The sequence below is a fragment of the Alosa alosa genome, chromosome 9 (genome assembly GCF_017589495.1).
Source record: "Alosa alosa isolate M-15738 ecotype Scorff River chromosome 9, AALO_Geno_1.1, whole genome shotgun sequence".
NCBI lineage: Eukaryota > Metazoa > Chordata > Actinopteri > Clupeiformes > Clupeidae > Alosa > Alosa alosa.
Window position 1 is genome coordinate 20325282 of NC_063197.1, and position 16471 is coordinate 20341752.

General features: G+C 43.0%; 1 protein-coding gene across 1 annotated transcript in view; it reads right to left on the bottom strand.

Annotated features, from left to right (window-relative positions):
• Positions 1–14595, bottom strand: part of zyg11 (zyg-11 family member, cell cycle regulator) — a 15988-nt gene extending 1393 nt beyond the window's left edge. Inside the window, exons 1-15 of the mRNA XM_048253385.1 lie at positions 14136–14595; positions 12906–13071; positions 12032–12546; positions 9501–9746; positions 8758–8898; positions 8230–8406; positions 6923–6987; positions 6649–6748; positions 6372–6422; positions 5787–5948; positions 4426–4473; positions 3792–3989; positions 3561–3613; positions 3215–3312; positions 2406–2598 (exon numbers count right to left, since the gene is read on the bottom strand). Coding sequence (XP_048109342.1) covers positions 2408–2598; positions 3215–3312; positions 3561–3613; positions 3792–3989; positions 4426–4473; positions 5787–5948; positions 6372–6422; positions 6649–6748; positions 6923–6987; positions 8230–8406; positions 8758–8898; positions 9501–9746; positions 12032–12546; positions 12906–13071; positions 14136–14138 — 2214 coding nt within the window. The 5' untranslated portion in view covers positions 14139–14595 and the 3' untranslated portion in view covers positions 2406–2407. The remainder of the gene's footprint in view (positions 1–2405; positions 2599–3214; positions 3313–3560; positions 3614–3791; positions 3990–4425; positions 4474–5786; positions 5949–6371; positions 6423–6648; positions 6749–6922; positions 6988–8229; positions 8407–8757; positions 8899–9500; positions 9747–12031; positions 12547–12905; positions 13072–14135) is intronic.
• Positions 14596–16471: the final 1876 nt, after the last annotated feature.

Here is a 16471-nt window from a genome sequence, read left to right on the forward strand (position 1 = left end):
GCATGTGAATTGTCTATGTCCATTCATATAGAAGCAGCTCCTTTATGTGAGTGTTATGTCACAATGCTGGGTGGTGGGTATGCTGAGTGGTGGGTATCGTGTGTGTGTGTGTGTGTGTGTGTGTGTGTGTGAGAGAATTTAACTTTCGATTCTAAAGTCATGATTTGATTCGATTTTTGATCTTCTTTAAATATTACTATTAATGCATTCTTTATATTTGTTTACCTAATCTGTTTGAGGGCTTTATTTTGAAATCGTTCCAACCACGAGGTTGTAAACAGAACAAACATTAAACATAGACGTGAACCGAAACAGAACGAGAAACAGCACAGAATGATAATTTGATTGTTTCAGCACTCTCCGAAGAGACCCAAGGTTAGTGTTCATGGAATATGTACTTATCAATGTGCATTGTATGCCTTAACTAAGGACATTTACAGTGCTCCCCTCCTCCTCCCAACATTCTAAATAAATGGTATGCACCATATTGCTATGTAGCATAGTAATATTATACACCATTTGAAAGCTTCGCCTCTTGGGAATCCATATATCCATATATATCCAACATTTTTCATGTACAATCTGTATAGTGCTTTACATTATCAGATCAATCTTACTATGTCTCAATTACATTTAATCAAAAATCCCCCTCTCCCCCCTTTGGTGTTTCCCTACTTTCTAGCTACATTGTATATCCCTTAGCAATAAGAAGATGCAGCATATTGGGTCCTGAAATATTCACAGGAATCCCTAGAAATGTAATATTCATGTTGTTTTATCCAACAATAGTTGTGCATATGTATAGTCCCATTTTATACACATCCATTGAACCAACAAAGAAAATGGAGAGTTTTGTATAATTATTCCATATTTTGTGTAGTCATTCTATATCAGAACCCCTGACATACATTCCAAATAGTCTACAAGAAACTTCGACATTGGGGGTGTGGCTACATTGTCGATTCTACCTTTGAGTTCGAAGTTCGAGATTGAGATGTAATTTCGATTGATTTCGACTTAAAATCGGAATCGTGACATCCCTAGTATGTGTGTGTGTGTGTGTAGTACCTTTATGAGCGAGTGTGAGGCAGCGCTGTCCCGTGTCCAGGGAGCTGTCCCGTCCGGTCCTGGTACATCTGCGGGCCTGGTACATCTGCAGGCTGTCCAGGATGCTTTTGGTCATCTTGCGCACGTCCTCGTGGGTCTCTGGGTGCGAACCCACCGTCTCCAGCTGCTGCAGGCCCCCCTCGTCCAGCAACATGCTGCAGTACCGCCCCGCTGCACGCACATACAGACACACACACAAACAAACACACACACACACACACACAAACACACAAACACACAACATGAGAGAAATGTGATTAAACAGTGGCATAATATACACATGGTTAAATCATTGTCAGAGGTAAAAGGTGAATTTACAAATTATATGTGTGTGTGTGTGTGTGTGTGTGTGTGTGTGTGAGAGAATTTAACTTTCGATTCTAAAGTCATGATTTGATTCGATTTTTGATCTTCTTTAAATATTACTATTAATGCATTCTTTATGTTGTTTACCTAATCTGTTTCGAGGGCTTTTATTTTGAAATCGTTCCAACCACGAGGTTGTAAACAGAACAAACATTAAACATAGACGTGAACCCAAACAGAACGAGAAACAGCACAGAATGATAATTTGATTGTTTCAGCACTCTCCTAAGAGACCCAAGGTTAGTGTTCATGGAATATGTACTTATCAATGTGCATTGTATGCCTTAACTAAGGACATTTACAGTGCTCCCTCCTCCTCCCAACATTCTAAATAAATGGTATGCACCATATTGCTATGTAGCATAGTAATATTATACACCATTTGAAAGCTTAAGCCTCTTGGGAATCCATATATCCATATATATCCAACATTTTTTCATGTACAATCTGTATAGTGCTTTACATTATCAGATCAATCTTACTATGTCTCAATTACATTTAATCAAAAATCCCCTCTCCCCTTTGGTGTTTCCCTACTTTTCTAGCTACATTGTATATCCCTTTAGCAATAAGAAGATGCAGCATATTGGGTCCTGAAATATTCACAGGAATCCCTAGAAATGTAATATTCATGTTGTTTTATCCAACAATAGTTGTGCATATGTATAGTCCCATTTTATACACATCCATTGAACCAACAAAGAAAATGGAGAGTTTTGTATAATTATTCCATATTTTGTGTAGTCATTCTATATCAGAACCCCTGACATACATTCCAAATAGTCTACAAGAAACTTCGACATTGGGGGTGTGGCTACATTGTCGATTCTACCTTTGAGTTCGAAGTTCGAGATTGAGATGTAATTTCGATTGATTTCGACTTAAAATCGGAATCGTGACATCCCTAGTATGTGTGTGTGTGTGTGTAGTACCTTTATGAGCGAGTGTGAGGCAGCGCTGTCCCGTGTCCAGGGAGCTGTCCCGTGCGGGCCTGGTACATCTGCAGGCTGTCCAGGATGCTTTTGGTCATCTTGCGCACGTCCTCGTGGGTCTCTGGGTGCGAACCCACCGTCTCCAGCTGCTGCAGGCCCCCCTCGTCCAGCAACATGCTGCAGTACCGCCCCGCTGCACGCACATACAGACACACACAAAAACACACAAACACACAACATGAGAGAAATGTGATTAAACAGTGGCATAATATACACATGGTTAAATCATTGTCAGAGGTAAAAGGTGAATTTACAAATTATATTCTTCTTATTGACTGAAGATAAGATTAAATGTTAGCATCGTGGTCATTGCACAACAAATAAACAAACAAGCATACGAACATACTGTATGGTATGACATACTGCAGCCACAAATACACCAGTAAAGAAAAATTGTCAGTTTTCACTGAAATTTGTTTTGTATAAGACTGTGATGACAACATCTTGCATCAACTTCCAAACAACCATCGCCAAATGCCAACACTCATTACGGCATTAAGACACACGCCTACACACACCCGTGCATCTAATCTGTAATCCACCAGATTGAAAAGAGTGTGAGTGTCTGTGTGTCTACTGTAGACTGGGATGGTCATCATTAGAAATATGAGGTATTGTGTAACATCTATGCGTTGTGTGGCCACAGGGACTGTAGGCATGATGCTTTTGAAAGTCTGTGTGTGTGTGTGTGTGTGTGTGTGTGTGTTACGTCACATGTGAGTGTGTGTGTGTGTGTGTGTGTGTCTTACCATTCTTGCTGCAGACATGCTGCATGGCCCAGGCTGCCCACAGCTGGACCCCAGGGGTATGGAAACACTCCAGCAGCGGGAAAAAAGGGTTAAATGACCTGCACACACACAAAACAAACAGTAACACTAATCTGCTACACGTGGAAATAAAACAAAAGAAATAAACTAAAACAGCAGTTTCATTATAACTATATGAGGACACTTGTCGGAGTTCATTACCAGGAAAAAGCAACATACTGTATGAAGGACTGACATTAGGTAAACTGAAATCACAAACACAACCAAACACAGAATCTACACCCATCCCCCCATCTGAAGTCCACTCAGATCTTCACCAAGGTCTCACCTGTAAGCCACCATCTCACAGTCTGGAGCTGGCCACTTAACTATAGCTGCATGCTGAGGAAAGACAAATAAAAGGCAATTAACACACACACACACACACAGACGGCCTGAGTTCGGCGGCGATATAGGTAACAGGAAGCTACACAAAGGCGAGTCCTTTCTGGTGAAGTGAAATTGATTAACCCAATCACAGCCCAGGCACACTCACACACACACATACACATACACTCACCAACTGCTCCAGCAGTGTGGAGCGCAGTGGTATGTCCAGGGTCCAGAGGCCCTCTCCCCGGGAGGTGAGGTGGGCCAGGATGCCCGCCGCAAAGTAGCTGACCTCCACCTCGGTGCTGTGCAGCAGCGTGCTGATGTGGCTGAGGAAGCGCTGATCCATCAGCTCCGAGTGGAGCTCCCCCACTTCTGCTATGTTATTCTACACACACACACACGCATGCAGACACGCACGCAGGCAGACACACACACACACACACACACACACACACACAGAGATGAGGTCAGAAAGGCCCTGCAGAGGAGCATGTGAAGGCCAGAGCGTGTACATCTAAATTGACTGCATCGGGGCAATAGACCAGACTATTGATTTAACTGGTGTTGCAATATACGGCCGATTGATTTGACACCGATATGGTAAAAGTGCACAGTAAACATCTCATCCGACTAGTGCATAATGCTACAGACCAGATAATTGATTTGACCAGAGTATGTCTCTAAACACAGCTATGAGGGCTGAGTTTCAGTTTCACGGCCCATAAGTATACCAAATTTATATGATAGAATAACAGATATTGAAAATGATGGTTTACAAATTATAGCCATGTAGCAAACGCACCAAAGGAAGTTCAACTTACCAGTAATCCCAACACTTTCTGCTGAATAGAAGACTCTGTTGGAAAGGACTGAAAGGAAGACAATGATTCAATTGTTACTTTACTTCTGCATCTAACACACCTAAACAAATCACCCTGGGGGAAACAAGTAAAGGTCATTATGTAAATCTTATGCAAAAATGACTATCACATGCACAGGGTCATGGTAAGGCCTTTTGCAATAACTGCAGGGTAGAGAGCTAATAAGCAATACTGACATTTTGCTCTCAGGGACTGGGAAATGGGACTGCTGGACATTTCCATCCATAAGAATGCGTCCTAACAATGACCTTTGTGACTCAGACTACAGGAACTGGAAAGATTTAGGCAAGTGTCACCTCAACCACCGTTAATGTTTGTCTGTAGGCTTGTTTGTCTGTAGGCATAAACCACTGGCCTGATTTTCATGAAACTAAGTGGAAAGGCATAAGATAAGATAAAGATAAGATAAGATAAAGATAAAGTATACTTTATTGTCCCCCGGGGGAAATATAAATAGTAGCAATGCTATTTCCTGATTCAGTATGTGGGTAGGATCATCTAGAATCTTATGTGCCTCCCTGAGCACTGACTTTTCATACAGTGACTGTAGGTAACACTGCATACCCAGGGAGACCACAACACATTTGGGACCATATTGAAATAGCAGGGCAGATCCATACATTTTGTTTCACTTTTACCAACATGCGAGTTATAGCACTTGACCTTGGCATAGGTCAGCAAACTCTGAGTGTCCTTCTAGTTTGCAATGTTTCACCTGCGCAGATGTGGTTAACCCAGATGTGGTTAACCTAATAACTAGCTGAGGACGTCAGCTTGGCGAGCTGCTTGTTGTTCACAAATATGCTGTGTGCATACATGCTCATAAATGAACAAAACAAATATGGTTTTGAACACAAAATCAAGCTTCGGACATTGCCATCTCAGTCCCTTGATCTAAACTCCATAGAAAAACAGTGGGGTGAGTCAAAGAGGGGAATGTACAAGTGTGGACCTAGGAATGGGTCGATCTGGGGAGATTTTGTGAAGATGAACGGTCTTAGATCCCTTGCTTGGTATTCTCCAACTTTATGGGGTGTCACAGGAGAATATTACAAGCTGTTTTATTGGCAAAGGGAGGCTTAAGAAGGTATAACTAGCAGGGGTGCCAATTTATTTATTTATGAGATTTTCCTTTTTCTCAAAATAAATTTGCTTTCCTTCAAGGTTGGATTTTTCCTATTTTTTTCCATTGTGAGATTACAATAAATCACCAACAGATTATTTTTTATACCGGTTTTTAGTCAACTTTAGCAGAGGTGCCAATAATTCTGGAGGGTATTGTATGTGCCCATAGATGTTACCTCTAGCACTTTGATAAAAAGCTCCAGGCCTTGGTTCTCTATGAAGTGTCGGCAGGTGGTTGGGGATTCATCGGTGAGGTTCCACAGTGCGCTCAGAGTGAACTTCAGAGTGGCATCCACATTTGCCTGGGTGGTTTTCTGACGAACAATGTGCAGGAGTTGCTAAAGACAAAGAGAGGAGAGCAGGTACAAAGGTTGTGAATGCAGAGGACATTCCAAGATCAATAAAGTTCTTCTGACAATAAAATCCACACAATAGACAAATAGAGCGCATTCAAGTCATAAATCTGCAGTGATGCAATGATGTCTATGGAAACTTTGATCAGAGTTAATTATTGTTTTGGATTTAACAGCATACTTGTATAGTTTTGGACATACATTTCTATTTACCTTTCAGCTATTCTATGACATTGAGTAATGACAAGATCATAGCTACTCTTAAATGCTTTGCATTTACATGCGGAATGTTTTTCACAATTTGCCAAACACAATAAAAATGAGGCGGTGTTTGGCTGCTGCTGGGTTTTTTCCGTTGCTGTGCTCCACTTTAGTAATTACACGCCTGTCAGTGGCGCTAGCTCTAACCTTCACAATGAAGAGCTCCGCACCCAGCTGTGCTGTCTGCTCCGTTGATAGCTGCAGAGGGAGAGGGGGGAAGAGAGAGAGAGAGAGAGAGAGAGAGAGAGAGAGAGAGAGAGAGAGGAGAGAAAGAGAGATGGAGGGATTGAGAGAAAAAGAGGGAGAGGAGAGGGAGGAGAAGGGGGTACGGGTACAAATGAGACAGTTGGATGAAGAGAGCCATTATAAAATACAAAAATAGTGATGCCCAATAATAGCACTGTGGACTTAGACCCCTGTCTACCTTGGCAGCCAAAATGGATATGATGGCGACAGCCATCCTCTGCATGTTCTGGTCCTCATGGTTACAGAGCCACTGCATGACCAATTTAGCTGCTTCAAATCTGGGATTAAAACACAAATGCAGTTCAGTGGACCCACAAAGATCAAGCATGCAGGCATTCAGCAGCACCTACTTATAGGCACTCTTTATAGAATGCACCCCCCAAACAGACACCCCTCAAAGTCAAACCAGTTAGGGGACTGCAGAAACAGAAGTGTTGATTCCATAGACTGACCTGTTGAAAGGGACCTCCTGCAGTATGCGATCGCTGCAGAGGGACAGCAAGCAGTTCTTCTGCAACTGCAGAGGGAAGAAACAAAATCAAGAGTCATTGTGGAGCCACACAATGGCCAATTCTACTGACAAGTCATAGCCATGACAACACCAGTTTCTGAAATGTCACAGGTTGCTCCCAAGCCAGAAATAAAACACACTAATTACTGCAATTGACTTAAAAATGACACAGCACAGCTTACTGACATCTTACAACACATAGTCATTACTGTATTTATTTTTAGATAAGTGTGGCCATTGAGGTCAAAGTCTGTGCCGCTGTTAATGGGGTTGTTAAGAAATAGTATTGTTACGAGAAAAAAAATCCACTAAATCCACTTCCCAAACAGAAGTTTCCCAACAGAATTAAACACGGGCAGACTGGCAGTGAAGTAATTATTTCACTAGCCGTTCCAATAAGCACCACGGTCACGTCACTTCCAATCGACAGATGCTTTAATTGAAAGCATTCTCAGCTGTGTTTCTGTGAGCGCTGAATTTAACTCGTGACCTTGCCATGGGCCCGCTAATGACTGACTGGACCAGCGAAGCTTAATCTCTCCTCTCGCAGTACAGGAGTTAATTTGACAAATGTGGGAGTACAATTCAGAACCCCTGCCAATGTCATGGTTGTTTTCTACAGTCACAGTCAGCCTCAGCTTTTTAAGGACCATTAGAGAAGGACAAGTGTTTGAGGGTGCTGCGAATTGCAAAAGCAGTTTGTAGCTTAGGAAAAGAAGGATGCAGACAACAACACTTAATCCCATTTAGTAAATTGTATTGATCAACACAGTTCTATTGATTTACATTTACATCAACAGAGTTGTACTGATTTACATTTATCAGTTTTGATACTGCTTTTAAGTGATTTGGTGACATATCTACGCTTTTAATCAGTTTGTCAGTGTGCTGCTTGGGTATCAAACCCATGACCATGGCCTTCTGTGTGAAAAAGTGAAAAAGACTTGCACACTGCCTTTGAACGACTCAACTTTTAATAGAAAAAAGACACAACGTTTCGATCTTACGATCTTCTTCAGGCAAGTCTTTTTCACTTTTTCACTTGTATGCCCTTTTTGATTTGGCACCTGCTGAAACACTTTTGGATGTGCGCACTTCATAGTATGCCATGGCCTTCTGTGTACCTTGTTCCACCAGCAGAATTACAGGGGCACAAAGAAGGAAACTAAGTAAAAATGTGGAAGAACAAAGAAGAACAAGTCCATGGAAGAACAAGCGGTCTGAGGACCCAGGAGGAGTGCGCTCTACCTGCTGATGGTTGGGGAAGGTCTTCATGGCCTCCAGGAGAAGCTGCGTGATGGTGCTGAGCAGCCGGACTGGCATGCCCAGAGCCAGGTCTTGCTTGGTCAGGTTAAACACGCAGGCACTGGCCGCCAGCTGCACGTTCAGGGTGGTGGGGTGGTTCCTCATGCCCAATGCCACCAGCTAGGGCACAGGAGAGAGGAGAGAAAGGACAGAGAACGACAGGAAGAGAGAGGAGGAGAGAGAGAGAGAGAGAGAGAGAGAGAGAGAGAGAGAGAGAGAGAGAGAGAGAGAGAGAGAGAGAGAGAGAGAGAGTCAAACAAAAATATTTATGCAAGGAAGATTACCACACACCACCAGAAACCAGAAAGTGGATGATGACTCATTGCAATGCCAGCTGTAAAAATAGCTGGATGTGGATGGCGAGTGCAGACGCGGGGTTAGAGAATGTAGGGCGGGGAGGGAGGCAGATTTGATGTAGCCCCTGCCTGCCTGCCTCATACTGCTCATGTTCTGAGGTACTGGCTGCTGTACCTTGAGGATATCTGGCCGAGGTTTCTCCATGACGTGTGTGAGGCTGAAGAGGTGGAAGAGGGCCTCGCGTACAAAGCCCTCGCGCTCGCTGTAGCGCCGCAACGCCTCGCAGATCTGAGTCTCATTCGCCTCGCCCGTCACCTGCAGGCCAAACACACAAAAAAACACACACGCACGCACACACACACGCACGCACGCACACACACACACACTTACACAATTACAAGCCTATACAATGTCATGGTAGTGGTTACAGAAGGAAGACAATGAGGACCATAATCAACTATATGGAAATAATAGTATTGACTTAGCAGCTAAGTTATTCATGCTATGCCTTTTAGCATGAACTTACATGAAAGTAGCATGCCCCTGCATATTAATACACACTGACTCACAAACAAAGTAGAAAACAGGGTTGTTAAAGTTAGGGGAAAAACTTGACATACATAATCTTTTATAGTTATGCTCAGCAGACCTCAACACATCCAAGAATATACTGCACTAATTTGGCCATCACCTCTGGGAACTGAATCTACTCTTTGCAAAGTGCTGATGGACAGGTGTGCGCTCTCAAGCTCGGTCTCAAATGTCTGTTTACACCCACTGCACTACCGAGCACCAAACTCAACAAACACAGCAAAACTGCACTTCTATTTCCCAAAGTGCACTACTAAAAAGAGCACAACTACAACCCAAGCCATTTGTTTTTCCTTTCTCATGTTTAGAGCATCCTGTGAACTTACCTTTAGAGTGCCTTCTCCAGACAGGAAGTCGGAGAATCCGGCGTCGGTGGCAAGCAGTCCCATGAACGTCATGCCGGGTCTCTCCTCCACGAAGGCCCTGACGGCAGTGTCAGTCACCTGCTTCCTTCCAGAGACGTCCAGCGAGACGAGCGCAGGGAGGATACCGGGCTTCTCCAGCAGCTGCCTTGCCACGTCCGAGGTGAACTGCTTGTCATCCGAGATGTCCAGATGCTGAAGGCCATCCAGCTAGAACAGAAATGGGAGGAACATTAAGCAGGGCTTGATGCTCATATTTATTTATTTTTCCAAGGAATAGTTGTACGACCAGGTTAACAAATGTAGCAGCACAGACAAAAAAAATTGGTTGCACAGTCAGTTCTAAATTGAAGAATTTAAAAATTTAAAAACATAACAATTACACTAGAAGGGCACCTAGAGAACACGGAACTCAACCAAGGCCAAAGGCTTTATCGTGTGGTAGAGAAAGTGAAACTAAACTTTTGGAACTAGCCTGGTTAGCATGTAGACCTTACACGTTACAACTGCCAAAGGTTCGTATGGGCATTCCCAGGCTATTTTGGAGCCACTCAAATGAGATGATTCTGCTCCTATATCTTACTGGCTCTTCCTCAGGCAATTCCACACCTATCCAGTATCTCATGACAAACTTGTATCTTCCCTTTACTCACGTCTCTCTCCATTCCCATTTCACTGGCACTTCCTTCCTCATTGGTGTTATTCTTATTCTTTTCCATTTGGTGATTTGATTTCCTTTCTGGTAGACGTTCTGAGCTATATCCAATTTGTACTCACTTCAGTAAGATTGGAACAAATGCAGTAATGTAGACAATGAGCTACAAAGTCAAAATGACCCACCCACTGAGCTGGGCAAAAAACTTTGCTTTCTAATAAATTCTGTGTTTCGCCATTTGTATCTTGTGATTTCCGTGTTTTGCCATTGGTTTAGGTGGTTTCCAGTGTCTGTGTCGCTCACCACCTAAACTGAATTGTCTGGTTCTTACTGAAAGTTTGTTATCATCCACTGCCGCCTCCAGACTTCTTATTTTCTGCTAGACAAGGTAAATAAGAGGTGGAATCGCTTCCATCTTTTCAAACCTTTTCACCTGTACTGAATGTATATTTCAAGATTTCTCAACCTTTGAACATTTAGCCATGGTTATTAGAAGTCAACAGCACATTCTTGATTTAACCATTTATAGACCCCCTAGTCACAACTCTAATTTTCTTTTGGAGTTTTCTGAATTATTGTTGATTGCACTTGTCAAATATGATGAAGTAATTGTACTGGGTGATTTTAACATACACGTTAATGCTCTAGAGAGTAGCCTAGGCTGCTAGACTGCTCGGTCTGGCATTGCTTCATTGTGGTGGAAGTATGCTCGCCCTATATCGGGCGGACCAATCAAATCAGGCTTTACGATGATGGACAGGTGAGCAACAGCGCCTGGTCTATCACGCCATCTGAGCACGCTTAGATTAGGCTTATGTTTGAAACAAAAACGCTATGGCTAGAAGGATACATGGCTTTTAAGACCCCATATTGAAAATTCATATTATTTAATGAGGTTGTATCACTGAAAATGATTATTTCTGAAAACTTTGGCCAAAGTTGAGATGTGGGAAAACTCGTGGTTTCACTTTCATCAAGGGAAAACAGCGCTGTTGCATTGCGACATGTTCCCTCGTTCGTTTGAAATCTCTGATTGACCACCTGTTCGTGGAATTTTGCGACAGTTTTTCCAGCTGTTTAACATGTTTGTAGGATATCACTGTTAAAACAGAATTATTTTTTTTAAAACGGAGGGGATGTAGGAGAAGAAGGATGGTTCGTGTGTTTTCTTCCTACACCTCACGGTAAGCTATTTTGTTGCTCTGATTGGTTAGGTCTATCCAATTGAGTGCAGAGGCATTCCCCCCCTGTATCGGTTGAAACACGCCCATAATTACGTCCCAATGGAGCAGTATCAGACTCATATTCTGACTAGAATTGAGTCAAAGATCTACTGAATTAGAGATAGAATTGATGGTCTCCATTCTTCTCAGAATGTTGAGGTCTATGATACATTGAAAGATGCAGGTACAGTGGCCACTTTAAATTCATACATTTCTGTGAGTGTTTTTTATTAGATCCAATACCATCTAGTCTTTTAAAAGAATTATTGTCGGTCTTAGTTATTTTCTTCTAATTATGAACATGACACTTTGTCTAGGCTCTGTGCCATCAGCCTTTAAAACAGCCATTATTAAACCACTACTTAAAAGCACAATTTGGATCCACAAATTCTGAACAATTATAGACCAATATCTAACCTTCCTTGCATGGTCAAACTGCACTATATATATACACAATATATTGATTGGTTATGGGATTTGGCAGACGCTTTTTGTCCATGATTGATTGATAGTATTTAATAGGGAGGCACTACACTACATTGCGTAAGAGTGATGTTACTGAATGTTTGTCCTTCCATCAAATCCACTAGACAGATGTCGGCTCACTCCCATGTTACCTGGCTGAGGACGGCCAGCAGCTGTGCTGTGGTCATCTCGAGCCGCTTGAGCTGGTGCATGGTGAGGTAGCGAAGACGGGCGCGCAGCCCCAGCAGCGGCGTCAGGTTGGTGACGGACGTGCTGGAGATGTCCAGGCTCTCCAACCGCGGCAGCGTGCACACGTCGGCCAGGCCCGAGTCGTAGAAGTCCACGTGGGCCACGCTGAGCGAACGCAGGCCCTGCAGGGCGCCGAAGCAGCGCCGCGACGGCTCCTCCAGCGACGTCATGGTCAGGCCATTGAGCACCAGGCGCTGGAGGCTCTCGCGCAGCTCCTTGCTGGAGGACAGGCCGCGCACGATGTCACTGATGGTCAGGTCGGCGTTGACGTGTGAGGCGTCCAGCTCCAGGAGCCGATGTAGGCACAGGGCCCGGTGGAAGGCCTCGGCCGAGATGCGCGCTGTGCGGATGCAGGCGCGCCGCAGACGCAGCTGCTGACAGCTCCGGAAGATTCCTACCGTGTTGTCATTCAGTAACCCTGGAAGAGAGTGAAAAATGTCACTTTGTGTCACAATGAATTGTTTGTGCCACTCATAGCAGCACATATACTTATAGCAGCATTTGAATACTTGTCTCTCAGCATGCATCATGCCACACATATATTATCTAAACATATACTGTAAGTGATTACTATGTAATCACTTAAAGTGATACTATGTAATCACTTAAACATGCATTGCTGTCAGTGACTCATTCCATTTTGGCTAACCAAACAACAAACAAAACAAAACAAACAAAACACAAAGACGACCATTCAACACCTCATATTCTCAAGTTGAAAGGAAAGTGTGTGTGTGTGTGTGTGTGTGTGTGTGTGTGTGTGTGATGTGAGCTCACCTTCAGTGGCCATCTTGCAGAGCAGTTGATCAGCTAGCTCCTGTGGGAAGACCAGAGACTCTCGAAGGCACAGGGAGCCATCGGCCTGCTTCACACAGAATAGCTCCAGCTTGGAGCTGACCAGAGACAGGCAGAGATCTGTCAACGGTGGGGGAGAGGCCTCATCCTGAAACAATCATAAGCATTGATCACCATTCTGCGGGTGTCCCCAGTATCTCTTTCTGCGATTCAATCACACAGGGCCCTAATTTAAATGCCAAGCTAAGTGCAAAGTCAGTCAATGAGCAAAGTTCTTGTGCTGTACATGAAGCTTCCAGCCGACCCAACAAAGTTTGTGCTCGGGGTCTTACTCATGGTAGTGAATTCGCAAATAGATTTTGCATAGTAGCTTTAGTTAGTCTTTTGATTTGCACTTTGCCTGGCATTCAAATTAGGGTACGCAGTGTTAGTTCACAGCATACATAAAGATCTGCCTTTACAGCAAGACTCAATGGGACATAAGCTTTCGCTCTAAAGCAACATAGCAGCACGCAAATGGTATTTTGGTATGTGTACATAACGACCAAGATTCACATGCCTGCTTAACAGTAACTTGAGTCAACTGGATGTAATGCATTCAACAGCGTGCAGCAGCTGTCAAAATCATGGTATTCGCGCGTGAAAACTCAGGAAATCTGTCATTGCATAACTACAAATGTTTAAAATGAATAATTTCTGCAGGAATACAGACAGTTTCTCTTCAAAACAGAGCTGCAACTCTCCTGCCAAACCATCGGTCACTGGCCGATTACTGAGGTAGTGAGATAAGTAATCACTGACACTGTTCATAAGATTTCAACGATTAGACCTCACAAAACTTATCAATAACGGTAGATCATTTGAAATAACCCCATTAGCATGGCTTTTATATGATTAGAGCACACGGTTTAGTCATAATAAGAACAACATTGGATTTTAGGATATAAACGCTGTAGATGCTTTCACGAGTGAGCAAAACACAACAGTATTTCACGTTACATATTGTCGATTGACAGAAGATTCTTTTTTTAACTCAAAATCTGGTGCTGGCATCGCTTGAACTATAGTAATCCATTGTCAATCTATCCATCAAACAACACGGAATAACTGTATAAATGTGTTATGTACGTATCTCCGGAGGGAAGTAACGTAAAGATTAAAACAGTTCACTGCTTTTTTTGCTTAAGATGATTGAAATCTAAATGAACTCACCATGCTGGCAAAATCGTGAATCGCGTACCCTTACAGCAGAACGGAAATGCAACCGAGGGATGAAAATGATTACGAGTCTGGGGAGGTAAGCAGACTATCAGCTTGTAAACTAGAGCTAGCTAGTCACCAAACAGCAATTAGTTGACTAGCTAGCCGACTTGCTAAAGGTAGCTAGCTCACTATATGCACTATGTTGCACGGTTTGACTAGTGAAACAACTTGTTGGTTGGTAATGACGGTTCGTTCTTGATCAGCGGCAATCTGTGATTTTCGAAGACATTTTTTCATATGCATCCTTGGATTGACGGAGTTGTCACCCTGCAGCTTCTACTACCGTCGTTGAGCTCATTCTGGACACTTTATTTTGCTCGAAAGGAAACGATGGTTGAGCTTTCGCTGAAGAACAGAACACCGGAAGTACGCAACATGTTATGTAAACAAGAGATAGGCCTAAAACCCAATTTCGTAGACAGCGTGATTTTAATGAATGTATCAAAACGTCGACATTCATTAACACTCTAAAGAGTAATAAAACCATTTAAATATACAATTATTTGTCAAAGAGGAAATAATGATATATTGTTATTTTATTTTGTTTATTTGTTTATTATGTTTGTTTATTATATTGTTTATATCTTGTTTATTATTATGTCAAAAACCTGTGTAGTTTCATTCTGTAGGCTAATGTTCATCCTTTACAGTGACTTACCTCTCTTTTCCACTTGATGGAGCACTGTTTGACTTTTCAATAAAGTTCATTGCTTTAGTCTTTCTGCACAGCACTATCAGTACACAACAGAAGAACTACCCAGATGCAGGCAGCTCATATCATAGTCGGTGATTTCAACCATGCAGATTTAAAGTTGGTACTCCCCAAATTTACACAACACATTGCATGTGCTACAAGGGGAGAAAACACACAAGACAAGGATTATTCTAACATTCAAAAAGCTTTATATGAACATCACTACCACACCTAGGCCAGTCAGACCACCTACTCCTTCCTTACTCCAGCATACACCCCTTCAGAAGAAAAGCTAAAGCCAAGGTAAAACCTGTACAAACATGGCCTGAAAACCTGTACAAACAAGCCACCTGACAGCAGCAGGATTGCTTCACACCAGGCATAGCAGGGCATACAGCAGATCACCAATTACAAAAGCAACAGCTGCTCACAGTGACGCCTCACTGGTAGAGACGCTTAATTGTTTCTTTGCACGCTTTGGAATAAACGTTGAGGTCATTGATCACACCCTCAACAGCTGAAAACAACAGCCACACCCTCATTGTGCAGGAGTATGAGGTGAGGCGTGTGCTCAGAACTGTGAACCCAAGGAAAGATGCGGGCCCGGATGGTGTCACGGAAGGTTCCTAAAAGATTGTGCAGACCAGCACTCGGAGGTCCCCACAAAAATCTTCAACTTATCCCTATTCAAATCCATCGTCCCACCATGCCTTCTGCCAGAAAAACCTGCCATCAGTAGCATGAACAACTACCACTCAGTGGCACTCACATTAAAAGCCAGCCTCAAATCCTACCTACCACACTAATTCTCCACAGCTCTTCACAATGCACTGTCCCATCTTGAACGCCAGGGGAGCTATGTAGGGATGCTCTTCATAGACTTTAGCTCTGCCTTCAACTCTATTCTTAGCAGACTGGTTACCAAACTCACTCATAGGACTTGCTCAATCTATATGCCAGTGGATCAAGGACTTCCTGACAAAGCGACTCCAGACCATTATAGGCCCATACATACGATACCTCTCTCCCCCACACACTCTCAGCACTTGCTCCCTGTGTGCCAAGTCCCCTCCTCTACACCCTTTATACATACACCTGTACCCCCACCCACTCCACCATCACCATCATGAAGAATGCGGACGACAACCTACAGGAAAGAGGTCCGAAGACTGGCAGTGTGGTGTTCGGACAACAACCTGATCCTGAAGTGGGACTGAAAATGGAAAAGGCAGAATGCAGATAGTGTTGCATATGAAAATCCTTTTTATCAACTAGTAGGTGTATCCTATTATACAGGGGAGACACTGATTCATAAAATCTGACTAATTTCATCAGGGGTCTTGCTGTGTGGTGACTTCCTAAGCCTATGGACTTTTGAATAATATTCAAAGAAAGGTTAATCGGAACGAAATACCGCTATTAACCGGTTATCTAAAATTGATCCAGAACAAGAGAAATTGGTTTTGTTCCCGTTTTCGGTTACTTTCATCCAAAAATTGTGTTTTTTGAACCGTTTCTAATCCCTGATCCTGAACACATCAAAAACAAAGGAACTGATCAATGACTACCTTAAAGGGACACCAGGCAAGCC